Genomic DNA, 27,968 nt, shown 5'->3' with positions numbered 1-27,968 from the left:
TGTTAAAATGTTGAGCAGCTGCACTAAATGCACACAAGCAAGATGGTTTGTTTCTCTGGCTTTGTAGATGATGTCTTCACGTATTTGTCTGCCTACGACCATGAACATAACATTAATAACAAAGCTGTTGTTCTTCCCTGTCAAATCTTGCCTTCTGCAGACAGCTCATGTTCAAGGCCCACAATGATCCACAGCCTCCAAAACTTGTAGATATGCACTCTGCAATCTGGCATGTGAAAGCATTGCTCACTAGAGATTGATCTTGTGCCCTGTAAATAAACAAGGAGAGAGGTTAGACTTGTACTTTGCTTCGTGATCAATAAGTCCTAACCAAAAAAAATACCAAGGCACACAGCTCTGCATACATCAAAAAGCCTTTAATAAATGGGCTTAGCGCTTACGTGTGCCTTGATATTTTTTAGTTATGACTTACTGATCACAAAGCATAGTACAAGTCTAACCTCTCTCCTTGTTTCGTTTCGTGATATGTCCTTGGAGCCAAACAGCACCTTTTGGGTCAGCGTCACAAATCTAAGGTAATTAAAGTGCTTTTTATTGAACAATTCAGATTTTTGTGGCCTATTTTTATAAAGTGTCTCCTCTATTGCAGCTATCACGTTTTTTTTAGGCAAGAATGTTACCAACATTTTTTTTTTAAATGTAAATGCTTTTTTCGTAATTAAATTCCTTCTTTGAAAAAGACTCTGTTGACTGTAGAAAATCATGAATGTAGTCTGGGTTCTGCCCACAATTCTAGGTAGGATAGTGCTGTTACTTTCAAGATTTACTACCAAGACATTTTGTATCTTGTATGCTAAAATTTGCTTTTTCGCGGGTTTCTAAAAGGTACACTGTGAAGCTTGAGTTAGGTTTAATCGCTTGTCGCCAGTTATTAGATCAAGAAAAAGAAAAGATCAAACGCGATCAGCAGAGCTGAGCAGCACATCACCCACCCATTCAAGTACAGACTAAGACAGAACAAGTGAGCAGAATCTATGGCAGCTGGATGTATGAGAGACCTGTCAATCAAAGCTAACACACACTCCTAACTCTCTTTTAACCTTGATATTTTCCTACTGGAACAGCAATTTTCTCAAGCGTGAAAAAGTGAAATTGGCCAGACTATAACTATAACTATATAACTATAACCCATTTATAAAAAGAAGGGTTTCTTAACGATAGTTAACCATAGTGGTAAAGAGTATGATAAAAGCATATATACATCGTTTTACCTGTAAAGGCCATGTTCTTGGGGTTTCCATATGGGGTGCCAGGCTGCACGGGACTGTAGACTGGATTCATTGCTGAAGATAACCTGTTCTTACTGAGAGAGAAATAGAAAGTGCGGCAGAGAGGGGAGGGGTATAAGACGAGATAGGAGAAAAATGGAGGGGAGAGAGACGTAAGCCATGTAAATTGGAAAGAAAATTGTTACGATTATCAAACATACGCACACACTCATCACACACATTAATCCCAAACTCTGATTCTTAAGGCGACATTCAGCAGGATTTTGCCAGCATGCAACAAAAAAAAAAAAAAAAAAAAAAAAATCAAGCCCCATGAATCCTCACCCTCAAGCAGGCTCAACATAAGCATGTATTTAAAAACACAGACTGTTGGAATAAAAAAGGCACACGTACTGACAGAAAAGCACAAGAGCGCATGGATCCACAGAAAATAATGGTTTGTTTTCCTGTGTGGCACTAAATACAAGCTAGCCAAATGTTGCACATTTGCCTTATTTTCACTACTGCACCAAAGAAGGCAGGTCGAGCTCTACCAGCCTGGTTTCCACTACAGTATTGAACGGAGGAGTGGCCACTAAAAATTTAAGGTGCTGGAAATGGTAGGGGTGAAGATGCCTAATAACAGAGCCATTTAAACAACATCTCCCATAAGGCATCTTTCACCACTGGTCTCTCATTCGGATGAAAGGACCTCAAGTGCTCCTCTAGCAACTTACCTGATCATTGAGAATATGGGCATGAGAAATTGTGTGTGTATGTGTGTGTGTGTGTGCATGCGTGCCCCGTACCTCTTGTGCGTGTCTGGTTGATACATGAAACTGAATTTGTCTGTGGGATGGGATGCCCCCTCTCTGCTCTATGCATAGGAGGGGGAAGTGGAAGTGGATATGCAAATCTGAAAAAAAAAACAAGGAGGTCATGATTTACACAGAAAAAAAAAAAAAAAAAAAAAAAAAAAAAAAAAAAAAAAAAAAAAAAAAAAAAAAAGCACAACAGAAAATGGTTAGTGATAGCAGCAGGGGAGACAGGTGAGTAGCAGCAGATGAGACAGTGAGTGTGAGTGGTGGCTGTGTGTGTCTTTTAGTGTAAAATAATGCAATAAAATAACTTAATAAAATAAAAAAACACATGGGGATAAAATTATAATTATTATTTTTTATTTTTAAATGACTGTTTTTGCTGCTATTAAACATAAAAAATATATATACAAATACAATATATATGACTGAGTGTATGACTGATTATATAAAAAGCACTTTTGAGGTAGTATTTTATTTTATTATTGTATTTAATATGATGCGTGTATGTCCAAGTGAGAGTGAAGCATTATTGTGTGTGTGTGTGTGTATAGAAATGTGATGTGTTGTACAAAACATTGAATACAAGCAGCAAAGCAAACATCAAGACAGCCAATGAAAAAGCACAACACACCCTGTGAGCGGACAAGTGATAGAGAGCAAAACAACAGGACAGAACAAAATACAGCACAAATAGGCTGAGTCTTGCACTGAGCCATGAGTAAGCATGATCCAGTACACACGAGCCACAACCACAAGAGCATTGCACAAACACAGAGCGGAACAGCTGAAGAATAATAAAGAGGAAAAGTGTGTGTGAGCTGTGTGTTATGTGAGTTCATGTCTTTTGCATGTTGATTTTTTTACTTCAGTTTTTGAAAGAGAGATGGGATTTGGTATGCGATGGCAGTGATCAGGCCGGTTCTGTCTGGTTTTAAGCGGAGCTCTGTTGTGTGTTAATGTATAAGACAGTGTGAAATATGTTGTGTTAAGCTCTCTATACACAGCACATCACCCAGATATATATACAGACTATCCAAACACATTTGTCCAATTCTGCTTACTATACAAATATACATTTGTGAACTGGATTGTACCAAAAGATGAATTTCCAGCTTAAATCTGAACTGATCCATCCGGGGCTTGTGCTTCACAGCCAGTTAAATTCTTTACATGATTACAGCCTCACTGTCATAATGCCTGGGCATACACTGTACCGTGGTGATGCCAAACGGCACCAAGTGACACTTCAAATTAGGCAAGGAAGCGTTTCAATGTTCCATCCTGGAACACTGACGTCAAAACACCCAAAGACACTTGACAACAGAATGCTAGCATGAAAACGTGGGTGCAGTTCCTTTGAGTTGTTTTATGCGTAAATTCCTTAAAACACAGATATGCATGCCCCAAAAGATGAATAAAAACATGAACCTGTGTTTGTTTGTGGGTGTGTAAAACAACAAGCATGGTGATATGTCAACTTTGGTTCATTACTCAAATTCATATCTCATAACAAAAGAATGTCCCGGGGGAATTGATTAAGCTATTGCCGAAAACACCTGACAATAAATTCCTCATTAATCTGCATCTCCTCTGCTTTAATTGCTTCCTCTAGCTTCTCTGCCTCCCACCTTTCATTCCTCTCTGCTGCTCGTCTTCAATTAATTTATCATTAGCTTTCTCCACCTCAGTTAATCAGTGTCTCTACATGCAAACGGTTTGATTATAACAAGATTAAAGCAAAACCAAAAGATTACTGCAAATTCCACATAAAAGAGCAGCTTAAAAATACAATCCCTGATTTTTCTACAATGTCTTCCAAGCTCACAGTTCAAGTTTTAAAGTTCAACCCAGTTGATCTGCAAATATCTGTGCAAGCACCATAATACTACAAGTGGTATTAACATGTGGTCTGTATCTGGTTACATTATCTGGATAATGAAATCCGATCAGTGGACCTTTACATTTTCACCTGGTATTAAAAAGCATTCTCATTATACCCATTCTGCCAGCACTGTAATTGGATCTCAATATGTAATAAGTAAGGCAGGGCTGGTGGTAAGTTCAACAAATATGGTGTGTCCAATGTCAAGGGAAGCAATGCCATGGAGGAGGGGATTTTGCAGCTAGGTCACCTTTTAACTTCCTGGGTTGCTCTGTATGCATATACAACTAACAGATTACCTAAGCAGATACATGTTGCATTTTAATGCAAGGTGTCGATGGGTGTAAGAGTCTACTGCCATGCTAACAACTCTGTGAGGCTTAAAAGCTAACTCTAGCATGCTAAAATGCTCACAATGACAATGCTAACACGATGATTAGCCAGGATACAAAGACTACTATTTTAGTTTTGTGTGCTGTTGGGAGCTAGATGGGTTTTTTTTGTTTGTTTTTTTATTTTATTTGAATGACAATAGTGCTTGATGAAAAGTTAAAGATTCACCAAAATAATTACAATTCCTTTCCAAAACTTCATACAATCCATCCAACAGCTGTCGAAACAATTCATTCAAAACCACAAATGTTGGTGAGAGGATATCTTAAAGGATCAACAAAATCAGCAACAGTTGTGAATGAATAGGAAGAAATGTGTGTTCATCTGTTTTAGTCTGAGCAGCAGAGTGTGTATGAGAGTGTGTGTGTGTGTGTGTGTGTTTTTGTGTGTGTGCAGGCAAATGTGATGAAAAGTGAATGAGTGACGACGAGACGGGCACCACAATGTGTCTAATGAAGGTGTGTGTATGTGTGGAAGAGAGTATGTTACAGATGCATGTGAAGAGTGGGAGTGTCTAACCACAACTCCCTTTTTTCCCCCCCAAAGGGAGGTGGTGATGAGGTGCTTCACGCTCTTTATTGCTAAAAAACCCTTTTCTAGTCAGAGGACCTTCTGTTCGACAACCACCATCTATGATTGAAAAAGACAATCACCAGAGGACATTCACCGTACAGAGACTGAGATAGAGAGAGACTGCACATTCATTTGCACATTCAAAGAGTGTAAAGTAGGAGAGACAGGTCTACACATTTCCATGATTTTGAAGCATTTATGGCGCTCGAGGAATACTTCAAAGAGAAAAGGATTTAAAAAAAAATGACACACCATACTGTTGGTTGCCTGTAAATGTCAAAAACAAATCCATGTTTGCTTATAGACAAAGATCAGCAAACGGCAACTGCTGCTGGGCACTTGGAGCACAGGGTTTGGGTTGTGTACTCACAAAGAGCATATTATATTAATAATTTGTTTTTTATTACACTTTTCCCCATAAAAGGCACAATCTGCCATTGGGAAATATACTTATACACCATTCATACTGGAGACGATATCAATTCTATCTCTGTGTAAGGCTGCAACTAATAATTGTAATTTCTAATTAATCTTTTATCTTATTGATTCACCAATGATTATCTTACTTATCAAGTCATAACATCCCAGAACCGTCAATTATCTTGTTTCAACGTAACACTCCAAAACCCAAAGATACTCTGTTTATTATCGCAAAAACAAAAATCAGCAAATCCTCAAAATTGAGAAGCTGAAACTAGGGAATATTTTACATTTTTGCAAGAAAAATTAAAAGATTAATGGATTACCAGAATAGCTGGCTATCAATTTTTTATCCACAAACTAATCAAATAATCAAGTAGTCATTACAACTCTAGATTCAGCGATTACACAATTGATATCTCAAAATAATGAAACATGCCAATCACACGTTACTGGAGCCCAAGTAGGTCTTCAAATTGCTAATTGTAATGTGTTTAGCATCAAGAAATGTTTTGTAAATTTTCACTTCGTATATGACTAAATACGATTAATCAATTATCAAAATAATTACCGGGTGATGACATGAGTCTTACGAATTATCATTAATTCGAACACTGAGGAAATGAATGTTTTGATGGGATATGTTTTTAAATTGTTGTCATGTATTAAAAAAAAAAGCTTTCAAGGAGTTGATACAATGTGTTATTCTATGTGCATGAAAAAACACTGAATTTTCCAAACTGAAACCAAGTAGTTTAAGCATAGTACGTATTGGCAGACAGCAGTGAGCTTTTACTATGAAGGAGTTGCAGAGCTGCAAGTACATGATGTACACAAGGGCTGTGTTAGCCAATAGCCACTGAGGGTTAACTTGTCACAAAAGGTTGGTCTAAATCCAGGGTTGTACATTTTTGGCTCTTTTTTGTCAGCTACATTACAATTTATGCCTTAACCATGGACACACTTTGTCACTGTCTCTAGGCCCCTTTTTGTAAAAATTGATTTATCTGTCTTTTCACCCTTCTCTCCTTGATACAAACACACCTGACTTCAAAGAGCGCAGGGCTAGCTGCAGTTTAGCATCCCTCCATCAGTCAAAGGACAGCTGCTTACAGGGACTCTGGCAGTGATGATAAAACTGTACGTGATGTGAAGCATTTTCACTTATCTGCTGACAGCTATTACACCTCTCTGTAGGTTATGACAATCAAAGCAGTGACCATGTTGGCTCTATAACAGCCTGCCCTCCTCAACATGGAACTGGGTCTCACTTCATTTTTTTCCTGCTACCTGTCTGACACCGCCGTGATGAAAAACATTTATCAGAAAATTGGATTTGCACTGAAATTGAATGATGCTACACAGCAACCAAAAGATGCTATGCGTTGTCTAGTGGATGATATGTGCAATTCTAATGTAGCAGTCTTATCACTAGACCACTGTTCAAATACTAAATTACAGCTTCCATTAGAGATTGTCCTCACTTTCAAAAGAAGGCTTTTTCCATTCTCATGAAGATGAAAAATGTTTTTGTCTCAACTTGACCTCTACTCCAAACAGATATAGTAAAAAAAAAAAAAATGATATTGTATGATGCTATATGAAGTACTGAATACAGCACAGCTAGGGATTCAACTAATAAGTATTTTAGTTATGGATTAATCTGCCAGTTATTTTCTTGATCAATTTACTGAGTGTGGTCTATAAAATGTAAGTGAAATATCCGAAAAACAATTTAACAGAGCCAAAGATGACATTCAAATTCCTTGTTTCAATATCAAATGGTCCAAAACCTAAACCAGAAAATGTGGTATTTTGCTTGATAAATGTCTAAAACTAAATTATTAAAAAGAAACAGTTGTTTTTCTGGTGATCGACTAATCATTTTAGCTATTGCTGCAACCCCAAATAGTGACATCAGCTTGTATTGGGAGCGCACTCTCTGTCTCACACATGAACACACATACACAGAGCAGGGATCCTTTCACCACTAGCTGACATTATTAAGGAGACTGTACCGCTTGCTGGCTTAACCTGAGCTAGTTTTCAGGACTTTGTTAAGCTTAAACTCTATTAGTGGGACTTCATTTTGGCTGAACTCACAAGCTATAGCCTCAAGGCCAAGGCACAAAAACAAAAGCTTGCTAGCCTGCATGCTAACAGAGGTGAGGTATTTGTTTGCGTCTTTTAATGTTTTGTGTTAATGCAGTAATGTGACATTGAAGTCTTGCATTGTTGCATTTTAGATCTTCAGAGTTCATGCCTACATATTTAATATACGTGTGTTAATATAAATATGTGCATGTTTCAAAAACAATAATGTTGGTTCCACTCCATAAAAAGGGAGATTCCCGCAGCCTAGGGGAGCAGAAGAGGTAATAATGAGGGGGGAGGAGGCAAGGATTGTGTAAGAATAAACCTCTCACTCACTCACTCACACACACACTCACACAAAGTGCTACCATTCCTGGAGAACATGTACAATACAACACATCCCCCACACCAACTCTATGCTTCCATATAATACCTCACCGGGCATCTACTCTTTAAGCAACACATCAAAACTGGTGGGCGTTATCACACTTCAGCACAGGAGAGAATAGAACTTTTTTTTAAATCCTCCAGAAGGAAAGCATTTCACTTGGGTCATATGAGAAGGAAACAGGGAGAGAAAAACCATAAGACAATAAACTGCTGAGTGTAATATGGTGCGTCAGTAGTATTTTTTCTCGTACAGACCAATTCATATTCAAAATAACTACCTAGACAATGAGTCACATATAATATATTGCACTAGAAGGATCTTTTCACAGTTGTTGATTTTATTCTACAGCATATTATTTAAGCATGGGCTAACTCTACTGTAAAGCTTAAATTACTGAAAGATAATTAATCAGCAATGGTTAATTGTGTCAGACATTTTTAAGCAAAAATGCTTTCTGCTTCTCAAATGTAAAAATGTTCTTGTTTTCTTTCTCTTCTACAATAATTAATTAATAAATGTTTTGATTTTGGACCATTGGTCAGACAAAATGAGCAATTTAAAGATTCTGGGAGAATGTGTCCATTCTTCATTATTTTCGGCCATTTTATCGACCAAACAATAATCGGTTAATTAAGATATTTATGGGAAGGATATTGATAATGAAAATAGGTTAGCTACAGCCCTACTGTACTTTACTACTGACAACCAACAATAAATCGGTATTAATGTCCCAAAAATAAATAAATAAATAAATAAATAAAATCATGGTTTCAAGTTTTGAGTATTTCACCAGAACAATAAGTATTCATGGCTAACAAAGCAAACAGCAAAGTAAAAATAAATAAATAATTAATTTAAAAAACAAAAAACCCAACATATTTAGGAATTCTTATTAAGAGTTTAATAATCAACACTTCAGCTCATCAGTTTCATCAGGACTGTGTGTGTGGTTTATTGACAGCTACCTGGCAGCTAGCAGGCTGGCTGCAACAATTGTCATCTGATTCTGATTTAAATTTTTTTTTAAATTTTCTGATTTTTTTTACAGTGTTTTTACACCATGTTCCCAGCTGGAGCCCCCACCCACTTCAAATCAGTGAGAAGAGCAGACAAAAAAGACAGAACAACAGAAATCTCTCATGGGAAATAACCTAAACCATTAACATTTGTAGGATCTCATCACTAACAGTACAAAGCTAGTTTAAAAAAAAAAAAAAAAGGTTTCCAGGGCCAATACAGCAGAAATCCTATCTACAGTGTGATATCTAAAGAAACACAAGCCTAAGTGACAGACTGACGAATAGTGCCGACAATCACAATCAGAGCTTCCATTTATAGTCAAGTCCAAGACCACATTCGTCCTACTACAATATTGAAAGGCAGTGTGATGGAATTGGTAATCCCCCCTGCCTTCCACACAATCAGACCTGCCCTGTAGCAACAAGCTTCAAACAGCTCTGGGCTATTTTAGATCTAGGACAGCACTATACACTTTGTGACAGCATCTCTTTTCTCTGTGCCGACTTCCTCCTCTTCTATTCTCCTTTCCAAAATCATCTCATCAGTCACACACGTCATGGGTCTGCATCCCTGGATTATGTGACAATATTGTGCTTGGCCACTGAAAATGAAAAATGTTTTTTATACAGACCGCGCATTTAGCGTGAAATAAATGCCCTTCACAACATTATCCAGATTTCTACTCCCTGCTGTGGTCCTTGATTACTAAACACATATCTAGAAGTGCTACATGATGGTAAAACGTATATAAAGTTTTCTTAGGTATTGCCACTGAGGTCAGAGTGATGAGAGTCCCTGTGGACAGCAAAATGCTCTACATTTATAGGTCTTACAGAGAATATAAGATCATATAAGAAGCAATATGTCAATTAAAGATCAGAGATTATTTTAGTTTTAGCACCTATTACTTAATATTGTGGTGTGATACAATCTTTGAATTAAAATGTATGATTTGTTGCAGGAACAAATCTAAAATTACCCACTGTTTATGGTGTAAAATGTTAATAGCATTACCTTCACTGACGTTGTAAAGAATAGAGAGGATGTTTAAAAAGTTGTCCTCAACAAAGTCTTTTTAAAAAGGTGTTAATTAGAGGCTTCTGTCCAAGTTTCTTAAAAGGGAGCATCAAGTAATACGACTTTTAATGAGTTCTCACTGCAACTAGGGAATTACAACACTGATAGTAAGACTGAACGATACTGGAAACGAGACTAAAAGTGTACAGCCATGGACGGTCACAAGTGAGGCTCTAACACTAACACTCTAACACCAGACAAGGCAATTGTCGGATGGATTACAAGAGATATCTATGGATACCATGCTAATATTTAGTAAGAAGAGCCAGAAAATCATGCAAATACTCTGTTGGAAATCTAGTTAAAAGTCCATCACTGCCAACCAAGTGAATTTTTAAGGGTTCTTGGAAACATGGCCTTTATATTGAATACTATCCTTTGTTACTAGTGCTGTTTTGCATGAGTTCACAAGCACACAATGCTGCGTGAAGGTGGAGGAATAGCTTAGAATAACCTTAGAATCTTTATGGATACGGTTATTCACGTCGTTTTGTCATGTGTTAATTTACCAGTAGCTTTTGACAATTGAAGACCGTAGTAAAAAACGTCATGAACATAAACAGATATAGATCATTTAAACTTAATGAACAAGTCTGTGCAAATGATTTACAAATGAATGACACCAATTTGGAGTCATTTGGGTGTTAATGGGATGCTGTTATAATAAACCTAAGCTTGAAATTTTAATATTTCATTTCTTAAAAATGGTTCAAGCACAAATGTTTATTTTGTGTGCACAAATGAAGTGAAATTGTTTTATTCATATCCTGATAACATGATTACACGGGGTGCCAACCACACGAAGGTGCGAAGTTTGCACAAGGTTCGGCAGTATTCCCTACAGACGTTAGTAACTCAGTCATACCATCTGGCAAATTAAATGCCTACCTGAGTAATTAACACGAAACGAGCAGGTATTATGGCATTGTACGGAATAGGCTATGCAACTGTGTTTATGCAAAGCCTAACAAGATTAACTAGTACAGCTGTCACTTTTTATTCGAAATTTCCGAAGATTTCTTCAAGCCTGGACGAAAAAGTTAATATTCGAACTGTAATGCCTGTTCGAATTCGAAATTTACAGCCTAAAAAGAGCAAAAGACCATTTGAAATAGTTTGCCTTGTGATCAAGCAGAGGGCGGTCTAAAACTTCACTATCAGCTTGACCTATGGCATGCCCTATTAACCTATCAAGCTAATAATGTTATGTCGTTTGCTATGAAAATGGAGGACACTAGTGAGCAAAGCCATCTGAGAGGCAGTGTGTGGAAGTATTTAGGTTCTATACCATAGATGGCAAAGTAACAAACAAAGATGAGGCTGTGTGTTGACTTTATACAAAGAAGCTGTCTTACACTACAATGACAACAAATATGCAGACTCACCTGCTAACCCCCCCTCAGCCTTGTCTGACTGTCTACTGTTTAGCGCATTCTGCTTCAGCAGGCCCTTTGCCAGAAGCTCTAAAAAAATGCCATCACCGGTAAGATAAGATTTATATGCAATGACATAAGGATATGCATTTCATCGTGAATATTAATGAACCATGTGAAATTTCAGCAGCAGCGCACCTGCATATTAGGTAACCACTTTAGTGCATATCTGGCTGCAAAGGCCAGCAATATGCACAAGAATTTTTGACTTTTTTTTTTAATGCGGCTGCAAGTGAAATAACCCATGATGATCCCCCCTTTGACAGGTGAGTCATTAAAAGCTAAACGACTACTACAAATGAAGTTGGGAAGGCAAATGAGCTGTTGGTCAAGGCCAAAGCAGATAATGTGCTTTATTTTTAATTTTCATAACCTTTTAAATATTTTTAATATCGCTTTAGAAAAGAAATATTTATATAGTTACAAATGTCATAACTGTAAGCCATAATCGTACATAAAAATTGGGATAACAATTTAACACTTAAGCTTTTGCTTTATACTGAAACTTAGCTCCTATAATTAGGCAGTTCTAAAAGAGTTACAGATGGGAAAAACAAACAAAATAACACACACATGTACAGACATAAATGTATATGTGAACACACGTGCATGCGCACTCACACTAACGCTGGCTCGCACGAGCAGATATCTTTATGACTCACGAATGGGTAGTTAAACCCATGATGAACAATTAACACCACTTGGCAATATTAACAGCAGACAGGCCTTATTGCCTAAGGTGAAGGTGGGACTTGACAAATACAAAAAGGAAAAAAGACCTTACCTCAGCCAAACGTAAAACACTTTATTTGCGATATTTTTACTTTTTTTTTTTCATGTTCCGGCATTTCCACTCTGTTTTTTTATCTGCAAGTTGAAAATGCGAATGAAAACCGTTGGGTGGAACCCCAACTAGTGGCTGCAGATATTTAAAGCTTTCTTGACATACAGAACTCAGTGCTTTTGTTTCTCCGTGTCTGCTGGATGTGCAAGTAGCCGACCTTTTGCTAAAAGCCATACCAACTTTTTAAGCCACAAGTACAGCAGGTCTGTTTTTCGTAGTTTGTTTTGGAGCCTCTGTCCTCTGGTGGTCAAACTAGCAAAGTCAACCTAAATAATAATTATTACACAGTTGCTGTGGTATAACGAATTGTCACAGTAGGAAAAGCGCAGGTGCTACTGGTAATATTAACTTTGGCCCTTTTCTTTTCAACTGTCTCATTAAGCCACGACAGTGTGATAATGAGCTGGCATGCTCAATACCAGGACCCTGAAACTGAAAAAACTAAAAGGAAATTGTGCCATCATTCATTTGATTATTATTTGTTTTTTTTAAATACTGTCACTCGTCAAAATGTCAGCCATGAAAAGAGACTATTCAAATAGTGGCTCAAGTGTAAACTTGCTTTTGATTAGATGATTAATTATAGCAGGGTTCTGGGTATAAGAAATCAAAACAAAAACACTGTGTCCAATTGCCACACTAGTAAACAAGACACTGAAGTACAGTAGTTTTTTTGCAGTAACAGCATATGATCCAAGATGTGTGCTGGCAGCTGTCAAGGTGCAACTTGTAAACTTAGCAGAAAGCCAGTAAAATGTGTTTTTGTTTGTTTGTTTTCTTTAGTGAGCTGTCATCAAAGCTGTCACTTGCCCTGTACTTTTTTTCTGCTGATAACAGCTCCTCCATTAGCATTCTGTATTGCGTTGTTGTACAATAATGCCCATAAACCATTACAATTATAAAAACTTAATCCTGTCAGCATTTTAAAGCAGTGTTTATTTTGTAATTTTTCCAGAGTTAATGTGATGTAAACTCAAAACAATCATCCAAATCATGGAAGTTATAACTGTTTAGGTATTATCCCTTCGGTTTAAGTAATCCTATACAGTACATATCCAATTCAAATACTACTAAAACATTACAGCATGAGAAAATACCATTGATCATGACTGTAGGTATCACTAATGAAACAAAAGCTCGCAGATCAGACACGTGTGTATGTCCATGTGTGCGTATGTACACTGTTGTAGACCCCCTGACATGACTGACAGCTGAAGCATTACAACTTTGCCTCAAGAGATCAGATCAAGCTTTTATCATGGTCCTTTATTCCCTGTGACAGCTCTCACCTGCCAGTGTATGAGAGTACGCAGAAATGCCTGCATGCACACATACACTCACACACTTATTTCAAAGATCAATCACAAATCAATGATATATCCAGACAATGCCATTGGGAAACGGTTAGGCTAAATGTTGAAGAGTCGATCTTTACAAACAATGAGCTCGTGTCATTCAAACTCAACACAAATGTGGTAGACTGACACTATAAACTGCTTGTAGGTCACCAGAGTAGTACAGAGCAAATAAGAGCACATTAATACTTAAGGACCATTCCATTAGTTCTTTCACTGACAAAATTTAATTAAATATGATTTTACAATCAGTGCGTTTACATGCTTTTAAAATTACTCAGCGAAATTAGGTTCTCCAGGTAATCTAGACATTTACATGCACTGTAGTACCCTGTTTGCAAAAAAAACATGTACATGCAGTAGGTCGGTAACCAGATTTCTCCGGATTTAACAAATACTCAAATGTTCAGCGATGGAAAGATTTTGTCATACACATGCACACAGCTAATTAGAAAACCAGTTACCCTGTTTGCTAAGAAATTAGCGTTTTCCAGGAGAAAACTACCTGGTGGAAATCAGGTTTCTCTAATCCCCTACTTTGATTATGGAAACCATGTTTCTCCTTAACATGACATTTAAGAAGTGAGCTTGCTGGAGAAAGCAGACTTTAACCTGGTTACTTTGGTGCATGTGAACACAGTCAAGATATTTTAACATTTGGCATAACAAGAAATTGAGTTTACTGGATTGTAGGAACTGATCTTATCATCTCCCAAAACTCACTTTTCAGCAATAAGAGTTTACTAAATCTTTTATGTAGGGCAGCTGAGCCTTGAAGTGAGACTAAGTAACTAAGACTAAGTGGGACCAAGTACCTTTTGGAAAATCCACCAACAACTCCTAACATTCACAGAAAAACAACTTAATTAATGCTACAGATGAACTACATCTTTTCCCCGAGTTACAGAGTACTGTTTTACAAGTGCTATCAGCTGGAATCAAAAAATGTATCATCATCAGATGAACGTGTTTGTTTTTCATTAAAGCTGCAATCCATGACTTTCAGCGTCCGTTCCCACTACATCGAAAACAAAGGATAATCTTAGTATTGCACTTGTGAAGTTGTTTCACCTTCTTATTGTTGGTATGCAGTGGAAAGGTCACTACCAGGTAATGGGAACATGAGTACATTATCTGTTGATCTGATGAAAATTAAACATCACTGGCACTGTCAACAGGACAGGTGCAGCATGACAAACATCACCTACAACTCTCAATAACAGTGGATGGAGAGTGTCTCCCACAACGATACATGCTTCCTTTTGTGTTGATTACGCTCTACAATATAGAGAGATATAGCAATTTATTAATACAAACCAAGACAAAGATTTAACACAGATGTAGGTGGAGAGGTGAGAAATGTTTCTCTAGTTTTGACTGTGGGGGACAGTAGTGTAAATCCAATATGGGTTTGTAGGCTATTTTAACACTATGTAGTACATATAATTTCTTCTGTATTCCTTTATCATTGCTGCACTCCAAAAAAAGAAATAAAAAGTATAATTGGAATTACTACTCCAGGCACCACAGTTTTTAATGCTTAATCTAATGTCTCAGTTATGATGTTATTTACATTTTCTTGTGGATTCCTTTAAGACTGGCCATAAATAGCAATATTTAGAGCTTTTTTAAATGAATGATTAGTCAATTAATCGATCAACAGAAACTATTATATGCAACTATTCTAATAATCTATTAATCATTAACATCATTTATCTAACAAAAATGCAAAACACTCACTGGTTTCATCTTCTTTAATAATTTGCTGCTTATATATTTGTTTTTTATTATTGTAAATAAAAATTCTTTAGGTTTTAGAGTGTTGGTTGGACAAATGAACAATATGAATAGTTCCCATTGGGCTCTGACATTTTACAGATTAATAAAAAAAAAAAAAGATAATTAGATGGATAACTATACAGTGCAAATTATCATTAGTTACATCCCCAGTTCTAGCAATGAACTACAATGATAAACAATTAAAGTGGTATTAACCTTCAAGTGTAGCCACCTCATTGTTAATCACTGGCTTCACAGCTAGTCCAACCAAACAGATGTTCACATCTGCTGGCCTCCATAAAAAAACATGTTAATCATCAAGTTGAGGGAGTGGCGACTGGACAAGGTACGGGGAGGGTGAATCTGGAAGATATCATCTGTATGTGTTTTGTTCACTGATCTGTGATGAGCAACTCAATAAGTGGTTCAAACTGAACAGGAATTAAGTGCTGGGAAGACAACAGCCTGTTATAGAACCACTGACTCTCGTAACATTAAGTAACTCCAGCTTTCAACAGTGTGACAGTTTTATGGTTGCATTGTACAGCCTACCATTCATACCATGAGACTGCGCTCAATGCATGCCACCCCCCCCGCCATGGCAGACAGGGGTCACCTTAGACTGAAGATTAAATTAATCTAGCAAATACTTCGACAGATATGTAGCTCAGTTCAGCACCACTTGATTTACACAGAAAAAAAAGAAAAAAAAGAAAAGATTCTTCTCTGCAAAAATATACATTTAATTAAAATGCCACCAAAATCACGTAATTTGAGAGTGGATTTCTGGATTTCTCAAGGTTGACCGTTGTCCTTGCATTTAATATGCCTGCATCTAGGGGATGCAATTCTGCTAGATGCTTCTTGATTTCACTAGAGTCTCAAAAAGATTGTGCAGCCTTTATTATTAAGATTGTTATTTCACTGGGTAGAATCAATATGACCTACATTGTTCAGCCCTGTGAAAGGAGGGATTTCTAGTATTTCTACTATGTTATAACTACAAAAAAGTGACTTATTTTAGCATAACTTAAATTTAAAAATTAAAATAAATCACATGGTGTGAATGTGTACCATATATGAAGCAGTGTGCTTCTTCCTGTCTCTGCAGAGTAATATTTGAACTGTACACAGTTTACTTACAGTGTGTTGCTCTGGTGAGGGCCAAGAACAGTAGTCTGTCAGAAATCCCTTCAGAGTGATAAGGCTTCTTGAATTAAATGGGATTTGTAGTCAATGAATAAAGCAGGTAATCCCCCCCCGAAAAAAAAAAAAAAAAGATGATTGTGAAGAGGATTCGTTTCACCGATAAAACTCGTCATAAGAGATAAGAAGAAAAGAAACGCCTTTAGCATTGTGTATAATCCTCTCTTTTGCACTATGTGAGGCTGCATTCAGGCCCTGTATTTTGACAGTTAGAAAGTAGAGTGATACCCTGTCAGATTGCTGCAGCTCTTTTAATGCTGGAATAAGTTCACAGAAAATTAGTCAAGAATTTTGATAACCAAATTGTTTATCAACCATTGACACTTTTCTGTTTTATTTCACTGTAAACTGAATATCTTTATAGAGTGAAAGATTAATAGATTAATAATAAAATAATATACAATATATTACATACATTAATCAATGATAACAATTGCCATTAGCTGCAGCCCCAATGTCCAAATAAATCACACCAAGGTAATTCTCTAGGCTATTGCATTTGCAATACTTCTTCTGGCAGTAAGTGGGGTCCTCATGTAACTGAAAAGAAACCTTTATAGAAACGATATGTTTGTTACGAGCCAAGGAATAAGTGATGTTCACAGATGCAGTTCACCACCTAAATTCAGTATGAAAACATTTACATATGCAGATAAGACGTTATCCCTCCTTTTGGGCAGACAGTATTTATGATATTTATCAGATACGACACAGATGCAGTACAACACTCCGTCAAAAACAAATTAGTTCCACTCCAAAATACAGTTGTCTTGGTTATAACGGCGACTGTAGCCCGGAGGACACAGCATTGTATGCAAGCATTTGTATTTACCACCACATCAGTGGTTAATATGTAGTTATGTCCATCAGAGTGTGGCATGCACTGGCGGTGCAATGCATTCCTCAGATAGCAAGCAACGCCAAAACAGCCATGGTTGGACAAAAATGGTCACACTCAAACAAGCTTAAGACACCATTTTGAAAATCCACCGATTCTAGATAACAACTCCGAGATGCCATCTTGCCAATTATCACTAGAATAGCTAACGTTAGCATGGCTATTCAACCATTCCGAAGCACCCCGTGTAGGAATCCGTGCGGGTCACATAATACTAACGTTAGCATAGCTCCCCTGCTAGCCTGAAAAGACAACCGCTAACCCGCCGTAGCATCCCCGCATCTCTCGACACACGCTGCTCAAATAGCTAATTAGCGAGCTAGCTGGGACAAGATTAGCAAATGACAATGAAAAACACCCAGTGTAGGTCAGAGCAGACTGCATCAGCACAACAGCGGCTAATTTTTGCCGCCTTACCGCAAACCACCAACGTTAAAAGCCTTACCGACAGGACAACTAGTACCATTTAAATTCCGCTATTTGAGCTAGCCCGTTTAGCTTAGCCCGCTAGTTCCCCACTGTAGCCAACACCACGGAGGACAATTGAAGGGATACAGAGGAGAAAAAAAGACAGAAAAACCGAACAACTAGCGAGTCGACACATGGACATTTCTTCCCCTCCATGATAAACAGCGAACGAGACTTACCAAAGCAACTCGGTCGAACAAAAAACAAAGATTCCCCGTGTGTGTACGTGCTCTCTCCCGTGTGTCTGCTATGCTCAGGTCGGTGCGGACTGGCTCTGCTACAGCAGCGTTTTGTCGGGCCAGTGGCGCTGGGAAGACAGCTTTCACCCGAAGAGACGGCCACCGTGTGGGGGATGGGGATGCACTGCCGGGAGGGAGGGGGATGGAGGGAGAAGGAGAGGGAGGGAGGGAGGGAGGGATGCAGGGATGCAAAGAGAGACGAGGGGGCCCGACCGACCGACCGACCGATAATATACAGTGTGGAGGCTCTAATAATATCCACATAATAATAATAATAATAATAATAATAATAATGATAATAATAATGATAATAATAATAACAACAGTAACAAGAATAATAAGAATAACGTATCGAGGTATAACCAATGGGAAAACAGTAAATGAGTGAAGGAATGACCTTAGTTTCTGTTTTCACTGATATTGCAGGAACTCCTCATATTCAGTAAGTGATGAAGCGTTAAGAGACACCGTAAATCCAATATTACAGGTTAGTCTACTATGGAAATGGTGGAAGATGTTCTAATTTATATGCTGTTGTGAAATGACATTGTTCTTTGTTCTTTTTGTGTGTGTTTGCACCTTGTCCAGGATTGACTCAATGGTTTTTTCGTGTTGATGAGAGATGGTATTTTATTGCATGAATATTATCATTATTGTTAGCGTTATTACTAGGAGTAACATACGCCGTAGTAGTGTTTGTGCATGTGTACAAAGGCCTGCTGTTATGTGTCCTTTGTAATCAACATTTCCAGACAGGAAAGTGTTATTTGGTCAGCAGCAGCACCGTGGTGGTGAAACGCTACTGCAGCATAACTGGAAGTTCACTTTCACTGATTCAGATTCAGTGTTTTTTTTGCCTCATGCATAAGCACAACCAGAAAATTTTGCTGCATAGCGAGACATCGCCATCCAGTGGCGAGGGAATACATTGCGCCACATAGCCTCAATTTTCTGAATTTACACGGCATAGAACCATACCTGTAATGTCCCGACTAGGCAAACTTTGAGTGTCCACTTAAGATTTTTGGCAAAAATATAATGAGATTAAATACATACATCTCTCTCTCTCTCTCTCTCTCTCTCTCTCTCTCGCTCTATCTATCTATATATATATATATATATATATATAGATAAATAGATAGATAGATAGATATATGAATATGACGTAGTTTTTGCTGCTGTCTCTGTATGGCATTATACAGAGAGGTCAAAATAATAGAAACACATGTAAGTTTAACACAACACAATACAATTCAACAGCACCACAAACAGTGGTCGCCAAATTCCAAAATGACCACAAAGTTGAATCAGCACATATTGAAGACAGTTTCAGCACAGACTGAACATTACAACCTTCATAAAGGAGGATTTAGTGCAGGACCGTTCCATTATACTGCATTAGTTAGCTAGGTGTACTTACTAAACTGCCACCTGAGTGTATTTGGTGATTATAGTTTTTTACTTAAGTGCAGTGTATTACATTTCTGAGTTTATTTAATTTAAGTAATTCTTCATGTTTCCTTAATTATTAGCCTGTCTCTTGTGCTATTACATGTGAATTTAACCATAAAAGTCATTTATTTTTCCAATTAAGTATCAAATGCTGTGTCATGATTGCTGCATTTAGAGTAAAAATAAATAAATAAATAACAACACTATAGCTATCTGCAGAGCAAATGCTAACATAAATAGCTCCAGCTAGCAAACCCAGAGGGTTTATTAGTAAACAGTTTACTAGTTATCAGCCTACACCAGCCCGTAGTATTTGTTAACCCTTGTTAACCCAGAGTTAAAGTATGTAACCACAGACTACTAGACCCTAGACATGAATTGAGCACCAATAAGAGAGAGAACTACAGTTCCCAGCTGTCACTGCGCCTACCTCTAACGCAAACAAAGAACCGCATTCACGCATACAACTCGAGGGGGTTTAAAAACGAGAATGATAGCTGTTATTTAAAAAAAGCACACTTTTAGAAAAGCTGATGATGAAGATGATGTTAGCGACAAGTATGAACGCAAAAAAAAAAAAAAAAAAAAAAAAAAAAAAGCTGTCAGAATCCTCGCGTGATTTCAGGCTTCCGGAAGTTGGAGTGGCATGAGAAAGAGAGCTGTCCGAGGTGCTGACACTGTGAGTAGTGCTTTCCCTGCTTCAGACCATATACCGGTATATTTCACCTGTATTACGATATTTATAAATGTTTGACTTTTAACAATGATACATCATTTAAGGTAGTGTTTTATATCTTTATTTAGATCTGAGTAATTGTGAGGTTATACTGCATGTGCTAGACACAAACCAAGCTCTTTTCTTAAACTGTTCTCAGCAATATGCTTGTATTGTAAAGTGGGACTGTGTTGCAGATATGCTGAACTGAAGTTGATTTTTTGATGCATTCTCTTTTCTTATTGCTACTCACCTCTCTCTCACAGACACAAACAAATTCACATAATATATGGAGACTGACTCAGACTTACAACATTCTTTGAAAATGCATTATGATCTTTGGATTTTTTTTTTTTTTTTTTGAATATTGTCAGAATTTGGGAAGATGGATGAAAATCAAGAGTCATCCTCTTGTATCACCAACGCCCAAAACTCCAGCAGCAGCCCTCCCAGTAGTGAACCTGGCAGCGCTCCACAATGCAACGGGGTCCCAGAGCACCGGACTCTGCTGCGGGTGTCTGAGTCCCACGGACTGCAGCTCCTGGGCGTGCTCAGATCGTTGAGGGAGCGAGGCTTGCTGTTTGACTTCACCATTAAAGTCCAAGAACGCAGTTTTCCCTGTCATCGTTGTGTTCTTGCAGCATGCAGTGATTTCTTCAGGTATCTATCTATCTATCTATCTATCTATCTATCTATCTATCTTTCTATATATTATCATGTGTAACTGCTCTATGTTTAGGGCTATGTTTGAGGTGGACATGCGAGAGCGTGGTGATGGTTCAGTGACTCTGGGTAACCAATGTCCGGTGGCGGTCGGATCGTTCCTTGACTTTGCCTACTCTGGAGAGGCACTCATCACTGAAAGCAATGTAGACATGCTGTTTCAGCTTGCCTCCTTTCTGCAGGTAGAATTGCAATGATAAGCACCCACTAAACATCTCTGCAATCTTCCTATATTCTTCATGGAGTAAATGGTTTAAAGAGAAAAATCTAAACATTAGGGAAAAAAAAGACAAAACTGCATCTCAATAAATTTTGGACTAGATTGTGCAGTTATATCATGTCATTTTTAAAAAAAAATGTTGTGTTCGTATCATAACTAGCATATTTTTATGAGGTGTTAGTTTAGCGTGGCACACATCTCCCATTTTTTCATCAATTCAAATATTGATAATTAAAAACAAAAAAACAGTTCAGTATGATTATTATTATGTTACTGTGAGTTTAGTATACAGAAACTTTGCTTGAAATTAAACTCTGCTAAACCAATTATAAATATATACTGACAACAAAAGTGTTAACAATTTTAATGAGCTTAATACTGTACTTGTGTTTGCACTTTATGTGGGGTTTTCATCTTTAAGTCGTTGAATTAAATTATCTCTAGCTTGCAGTTTTGTACGTGTGTACATCATATGTATTTCAAAATATTTTATTTTCTGAAAAGATATGTAGCTATTTTCATGTGGATATTATCCCTGTTGTTGTTGTTTCTTCAGGTATCAGTCCTGTCCAGAGCGTGCAGTGACTTCCTGATAGGAACCATGGATCTCTGTAACTGTCTGTCCCTCGTGTCCCTTGCTGAAGCCTATGGCTCAGCCTCCCTCCTAAACAGTGCCAATGAGTTTGTGGTTCAGAACTTCTCTGACCTTTCCAAAACCCAAGACTTCCTGGATATGCAGGTGCTGCTTAAGAACAAAGTCCTTTTATCAGAGAAGCTGAGGTTTATATATTGATGAATGTAGATTATTTGTTAATAAATCCATATGTTCCCTAAATTATTTTATACCTCGACAATGTATTATGCATACAGAGTATGCATTCTGTATGCCCGAGCCATGACTTTAACCTGTTTTTGCTCATTCTTGATAATTAAAATTACAGCTCCAAATTATATTCCATAGTCAGTAAACTGTAACTTATTATACAACTCTTGGTGATTTATAACACATGATGTTTCCATGTTAAAGAAGAAGGCAGAAGAAGAAAAAAGATATAGCACCAACATTTGTCAATATGTTTCAGCTGTCCTGGCCGCTCTTAAATCTCTCACATGCCTAGGAAAAAAAGGTTATGATTTATTTATAAGATATACTAATATTTTTTTTGTTTATTTAATATAATGTTTTAAAATGAATTACTTCATCAAATTCATGGATAGAAATGGGGCCTCTCTTTGATCAAATCTTGACCAAAATCTGGCTTAACCTTTGAGTAAAAAGTACTGTGTGCCGAACTCATCTAATTTCTAGACACAGGGCATAACGTTGTTCCCATAATTACAATCAAAAAAATTTTCAAATCTGGCCCTGGAGACCTTTCTTCCAAATGGCATCTGCTGTGTGTAAAATTTGTAAAAAAAAATAGAATAGAAAGGGATTTTGATTTGAAGTGATGTTATTATCATCCTGCTCACATCAAAAAGTGTGACTAAACTGTTAAAAGGACTCACTCAGTATTTACTATTTCAACTGCTTCTTATAGGTAAATGTGTTGGAGGCATGCCTAAGGTCAGATGCTTTGAACATGACCAGTGAGGAGGCAGTGGTGATGTCACTTCTTAGATGGATACGGCATGATCTCCCAGGAAGACAGAAGTTGTTGACAGGACTGTTATCTCTAACCAGACTGCACCATATACCTGCACCTGCACTAAAGGTACAAACATACTGCATGCATTAGATTCAGGATTTTATGCAGTCTGCATTCTTGCAATTTTCCCATCCTTCCTGTGTTACTTACCCCTTCCTCACCCCTCTGTCAGACTCTGCGTAATTCAGACACTCTGCTCAGTGATGATGAGTCCTGTGTCGCCCTGCTCTCAGAGGCCCAGCGCAGACAGACTCAGCACAACGGCCTCCTCACTGATGCCAGGCCAGCCACTGCGCAGAGCTACATTTACATCCACAAGACGGAGGAGAACGGAGAGATCCGCCATACCTTCTGCTACTGTTTGGAAACAGACCAGTGGAAAGAGCTGGAAACAGGGCACGGGGAGGGAACAACCACACTCCCAGACCCACCTGGATCATACCTAACCAGCTATGCTGAGAAGGTACATTCATGTTACATGGTTCTCTAAACCTTTTTTGCTTGTGACCCTTTAAAATTGAGCAATATCAACTTGTGACCCCTTGTTACAAATTATAGGCTTAGTGTGTTCATGAGTTGTGAGCAGGTTAATCAGAGAGGGAGATTTTTATTCATAGATTGTTTTGTTTGAAGGCTTTTTAGAAGTCTCAAGCGCTAAATTATTATTCACAAGAAAGAAGCACAACTTGGAGTAAAATCTGAAAAATTTAATGCATTTTGTATAGGGAAGATCTTTATTTTCTCTTTCTTATCCTTTTAATCACCTTTTGACCCCTCAAATTTATCTTGGGACCCCCCTCTTAGGAGTCCCAACCTCCAGATTAGAAACCACTTGTTTTGAAAACAGGGGGAAAAGTAAGAGCAACACCTGAACAGTTTGATGATGCAGACTATTTAAAGTCATCTAGTCAAGTACACCCCATGGAAATTGTTGACTTTTCAACATATTTGAACAAGCAAACATTTGTTCCTCTTTGAAACAACCCTCCAGCAAATTCAGCCCAAGATCAAACCATGTGATTCAAAAAGAACTCTCCAAGAACCCTAAAATTTCATCACAGGATCTGAAGATAACTCTTGCAACTTTTGGTGTCAAAGTGCATGCATCTACAATAAAAAAGAGACTGCAAAAAATGTAACCTGCATGGGAGGCGCGCCAGAGAAAGCCTTTGCTGTCCAAAAAGAATATTAGAGCCAGACTAGAGTTTGCAAATGAACATATAGGCAAAGATCAGGCCTTTATGAAAAATGTGCTGTGGACAGACAAATCAAAGATAGATTTTTTGGCCACAGTAGCAGTAAATATGTTTGGCGCAGACCAAAGACAGCTTTTCAGGAGAAGAACCTCATACCAACTGTGAAGCACGGTGGTGGAAATGTCATGGTTTGGGGTTGCCTCGCTGCCTCAGGGACTGGGCAGCTTGCAGTAATTGATTCAACTATGAATTGTGCATCATATCAAACATAGGTTAAGATAATGTGATGGCAATCTGTCTGACAGTTGAAATTGAACTGGAAGTGGACCTTTCAACAGGATAATGATCCTAAGCACACTCTCAAATCCACCAAGGGATGGCTCAAAAAGAAGACATGGAGGTTTATGGAATGGCCCTGTCAAAGCCCAGATTTGAATCCCATTGACATGGTGTGGGGGGATTTGAAATGGGCAGTAAATGCAAGAATACTCTCAACCATCTTGCAATTGAAGGAATTTTTCAGGGGATGAATGGTCAAAAATTTCAGCAAGCTGATCTCAGAGACTGGTGGACAATTACGCAAAAAGCCTGAAAGAAGCTATTTCTGCTAAAAAGGGCGATACAAGCTTCTGAGGCCATTAGTGCACTCACTTTTTCCATAGAAGAATATCACATCTATTGATATTTTTGTTGAATAAATGATTGAAAAAGCTCATTTTAATTGTGGTTTTGTTCAAGTATATCACCTTATCTGTGGGTACTGTATCAAAGAGGGTCAAATGTTTGCTTGTTAAAATACTTTGAAAATGTCAACAATTTCCAAGGGGTGTACTTATTTTTTCACATGACTGTATTTTCCTACAGCCAGGGAATCAACATATTGAGTAAATCAAGGGATTTATAGTGTTTTGGAACAATTTTTATAGCTACATATGTTGTCATCATGCTCTCAGAGTTGTAAAAATGTCACCATCTTATCGTCTTTCCACTGGATTTAAGATGTTTGTCACAGGTGGCTGTCGTGGAAACTGTTGCCGGGCAATACGTCTCCATGTGGCAGAACCATTCCACGATGCCACAGACGAGGTTTGGTGCTTCTGTCCTGTGACCCTAACCTGCACACCTGCACCGGTCATGCTCAAGCCCCGCACCATGCATATAGCTGTGACCTGCCTGAACCGAGTGTATGTCATTGGTGGACGGACCAAGGGACCCAGAGGAGGGGCTCCCAGCCTGCTGGAGGTAACAGTGCGTCCTAAATATACGATCAAGACCAAATTGTTGTTTGAAATGTGCAGGACAAATTCTTTTCTTTTCTATGCTGTATTCTAGGTGGAATATTATAACCCTTTGACCCAGACCTGGTGCTCAGTCAGCCCGCTGCCCACTGCCATCTTCTACCCTGAGGCCAGTACTTGTGGCAGCGTTATCTATACTCTTGGCTCAGAGGTGGAAATCACGGACTCCTTCAACCCCTCACTGGACTGCTTCTTCTGCTATGACGCCCAACAGGACCAGTGGAGCCGCCTGGTGGCAGAGTTTGGCCAGTTCTTCCATGCTACACTGGTCAAAGCGGTGTCAATTCATAATACACTGCACCTCTGTGACCTGTCCACTTATAAGGTGGGCCATCAGATGAGCACTGATGAATGAATGAGTTGGTCAGTCATTGCATTTAAGTCTGGAAGCATTTCAAAGGATAATGTAGTTTAAGTTTTCCTACCACAGGAAAGTTTAATAGTGTTTTGTTTTTTTTCAATCCAGGTCTACAGTTTTTGTCCAGAGACCTGTGTGTGGAAGGGTGAAGGGTCATTTGAGTGTGCCGGGTTCAATGCTGGAGCAGTTGGTATGAGAGACAGAATCTACATCTTGGGTGGAGATTATTCCCCTGATGAGATCACTGATGAAGTTCAGGTAGGAAAAAAAATTCACCTTTTTTTATTTATAGAAGCTAGCCTATATTCACTTTTGTTGCCTAAGCTGGTGTTCTAAGTCATTGTTGCAGGAGCTAAAGGTAGAACCTATGTGATGTGTCGACAGATTTTCTAACAAAAATAGCTCTTTGCTTTCAAGAGTAATATTAGATATTAAGCCACTCCAGTGTCACTGTCAGTTTTGAAATGTATATGTTGCATATGCCTGTATATCTCTGTGTGTTCACTGCATATGTGCAGTGTGCTACATATTCTGTATATTATTAATTTGATATGTATCACCATCACAGTAAAAAATGCAACAGGGATCAACAGGGAAGCTTGTACATTACACATCAATTTAATCAAGCTATAGATTCACCAGTAAGCTTGACAGATGATTAGAGGTGTGGTTGAGAAGTTAAGTTACTGTAACAAGTTAACTTCATTTATTACCCAAGGTGTGCTCAATCGTTCTTGTTTTTTGACGGCAAAGGGAATTATCCATACTCCTGTGAATATTATTTTTACAATCAGTGTGTTTTCTTGTTACCTGTGCAGGTGTACTACAGTGGGAGGAGTCAGTGGGAGGAAGTGGCACCCATGCCCAGAGCACTCACTGAGTTCCACTGCCAGCTCATCAGCTTCAACAGATACAGAGACCCGTGGGGTGACACAGCATGATACACAGCAGACACACAAACATGCACAACCACTCACCAAACATGCGAGCGGATGTACATGTGTGTCGCGTGATGTAAGTAACTACCCACGATGAGTCTCCCTTGCCTTTCAAACCCGTACGCATGATGGAAAGCTAACACCTCAAGAGTGATTGACAATCAAGAGTTTGTCTCCAACTAACACCACATCTCCTCTTACAGATCATCATAACACGAGAGCACCTGAGCCAAATGATTTCTTTATTTTTTTATTTAAAGATTTGATTTCTTAAAATTGTATGTGTAAAGCAACTGCTGTCATAGGCTCTTTGTAGTGTCAATCTAAATATGGTCCCTCCCATGGAGGAACCCTATTGAGCAGAAGACTATTTTAGAAATCCTATTTTAGTACCTGAATATTTTTTTTTGTCTGATTAGTGTTTCAAATGGAGAATCCACTCAAAGAAGAACTCACGGTATCTGTAAATTTACCAGCTCTTACAGTTAGAATATAGAAAATAAGACTTCATTATGTAAAACCTTTGAGGATCTGTTTACATTGCCTTGAGAAGGAATTCAGCTTCCTTGACCTTACCTGAATTCTGTGATTTTGCAGCCTGAATGGATGAAGTTGTTGTGTCCTGGCAACAGTACACAAAATATGTTATCAAGGGTCAAAAAGGGTCTCTATAGGCACTTTGCCCTATAAGAAAAACTCATGAGATGAATGTATAGTGGACTATTTGAAATCCCCCTCAACTAAATGTGCATCAGTTGATAGTAAAGATTAGAAATTAGAAATTATTTTGTAATATTTTCAGAGAGTGGTTCTATCATATGTGGCCTTTTCTATATTACTTTCCTGATAATCCTCTTGTAATTCTTTTCTTCCAGCTGATAGAGAGCTGCTCATGTGTATTATACAATTTACAACTCAACTAAAATAGATTCATGGCAACACTGTGTAAATTATCTGGGTGGATTTTCATTTAAAAAAAAAAAACTTGCCTTTTTTCTGTTTCAGACTGTCGTGTAACCATGCATGCCCTGTTTTTCCTCTCATGATATACTGCATATGGCAATTCTACTGTACATGTGACCACAGTTAAGATCACCTGATCTTCTTCAGTAAATGCTTGTTTGATGCAAATGTCCAGCTTTACCCGTACCTATAAATCATAAAGAAACACTCTGTAGCTTCAAAAAATACAACAGCTTAAAGTTTCAGGAACCACAAGGATAAAAATATAGCTTCATGGTGTAAATCATGAATTCACGTTTGTGTTGTAAAAAGAAAAAGAATCCAACATATGAAA

At 38.0% G+C, this 27,968-nt stretch overlaps 2 protein-coding genes across 7 annotated transcripts in view; one reads left to right on the top strand and one right to left on the bottom strand.

Annotated features, from left to right (window-relative positions):
• Positions 1 to 18,209, bottom strand: part of fam168a (family with sequence similarity 168 member A) — a 29,963-nt gene extending 11,754 nt beyond the window's left edge. The window contains exons 1-2 of one of the 2 annotated variants that reach the window (XM_040131488.1): positions 18,063 to 18,209; positions 1,233 to 1,324 (exon numbers count right to left, since the gene is read on the bottom strand). In XM_040131488.1, the coding sequence (XP_039987422.1) occupies positions 1,233 to 1,302 (70 nt within the window). In that variant the 5' untranslated portion in view covers positions 1,303 to 1,324; positions 18,063 to 18,209. Of the gene's footprint in view, positions 1 to 1,232; positions 1,325 to 2,038; positions 2,083 to 18,062 lie in introns of those variants that run through there. The other variant, XM_040131487.1, reaches the window with a different exon arrangement.
• On the top strand, positions 400 to 27,968 carry kbtbd3 (kelch repeat and BTB (POZ) domain containing 3). Of its 5 annotated transcripts, XR_005707792.1 has the most exons (13): positions 17,777 to 18,105; positions 18,549 to 18,609; positions 20,200 to 20,253; positions 20,664 to 20,949; positions 21,029 to 21,194; positions 21,789 to 21,971; positions 22,774 to 22,947; positions 23,054 to 23,344; positions 25,077 to 25,319; positions 25,410 to 25,700; positions 25,842 to 25,991; positions 26,552 to 26,747; positions 26,875 to 27,968. XR_005707792.1 is itself a non-coding variant. In XM_040131485.1 (12 exons), exons 4-12 carry the CDS (start codon positions 20,675 to 20,677, stop codon positions 26,672 to 26,674), a joined length of 1,896 nt encoding a protein of 631 aa, XP_039987419.1. In that variant the 5' UTR covers positions 400 to 536; positions 18,549 to 18,564; positions 20,200 to 20,253; positions 20,664 to 20,674; the 3' UTR covers positions 26,675 to 27,968. The 5 variants fall into 5 exon arrangements, 4 of the variants coding, with proteins under 4 accessions (XP_039987419.1, XP_039987418.1, XP_039987420.1 ...); XM_040131485.1 differs by lacking the exon at positions 17,777 to 18,105 and adding an exon at positions 400 to 536 and having other exon boundaries at positions 18,549 to 18,564; positions 26,552 to 27,968; XM_040131484.1 differs by lacking the exon at positions 17,777 to 18,105 and adding an exon at positions 400 to 536 and having other exon boundaries at positions 26,552 to 27,968.

Source organism: Xiphias gladius, chromosome 7 (genome assembly GCF_016859285.1).
Source record: "Xiphias gladius isolate SHS-SW01 ecotype Sanya breed wild chromosome 7, ASM1685928v1, whole genome shotgun sequence".
In the NCBI taxonomy this organism is placed as follows: domain Eukaryota; kingdom Metazoa; phylum Chordata; class Actinopteri; order Istiophoriformes; family Xiphiidae; genus Xiphias; species Xiphias gladius.
This window is presented reverse-complemented; position numbering and strand designations above follow the sequence as displayed.

Bases quoted from the DNA above. Each gene is read 5' to 3' on its own strand.
- kbtbd3 (XM_040131486.1), top strand. From the start codon at position 20,675: ATGGATGAAAATCAAGAGTCATCCTCTTGTATCACCAACGCCCAAAAC. The intron at 21,195-21,788 runs GTAGAATTGCAA...TTGTTTCTTCAG, and splicing joins AGCTTGCCTCCTTTCTGCAG to GTATCAGTCCTGTCCAGAGC. The intron at 22,948-23,053 runs GTACAAACATAC...CCCCTCTGTCAG, and splicing joins TACCTGCACCTGCACTAAAG to ACTCTGCGTAATTCAGACAC.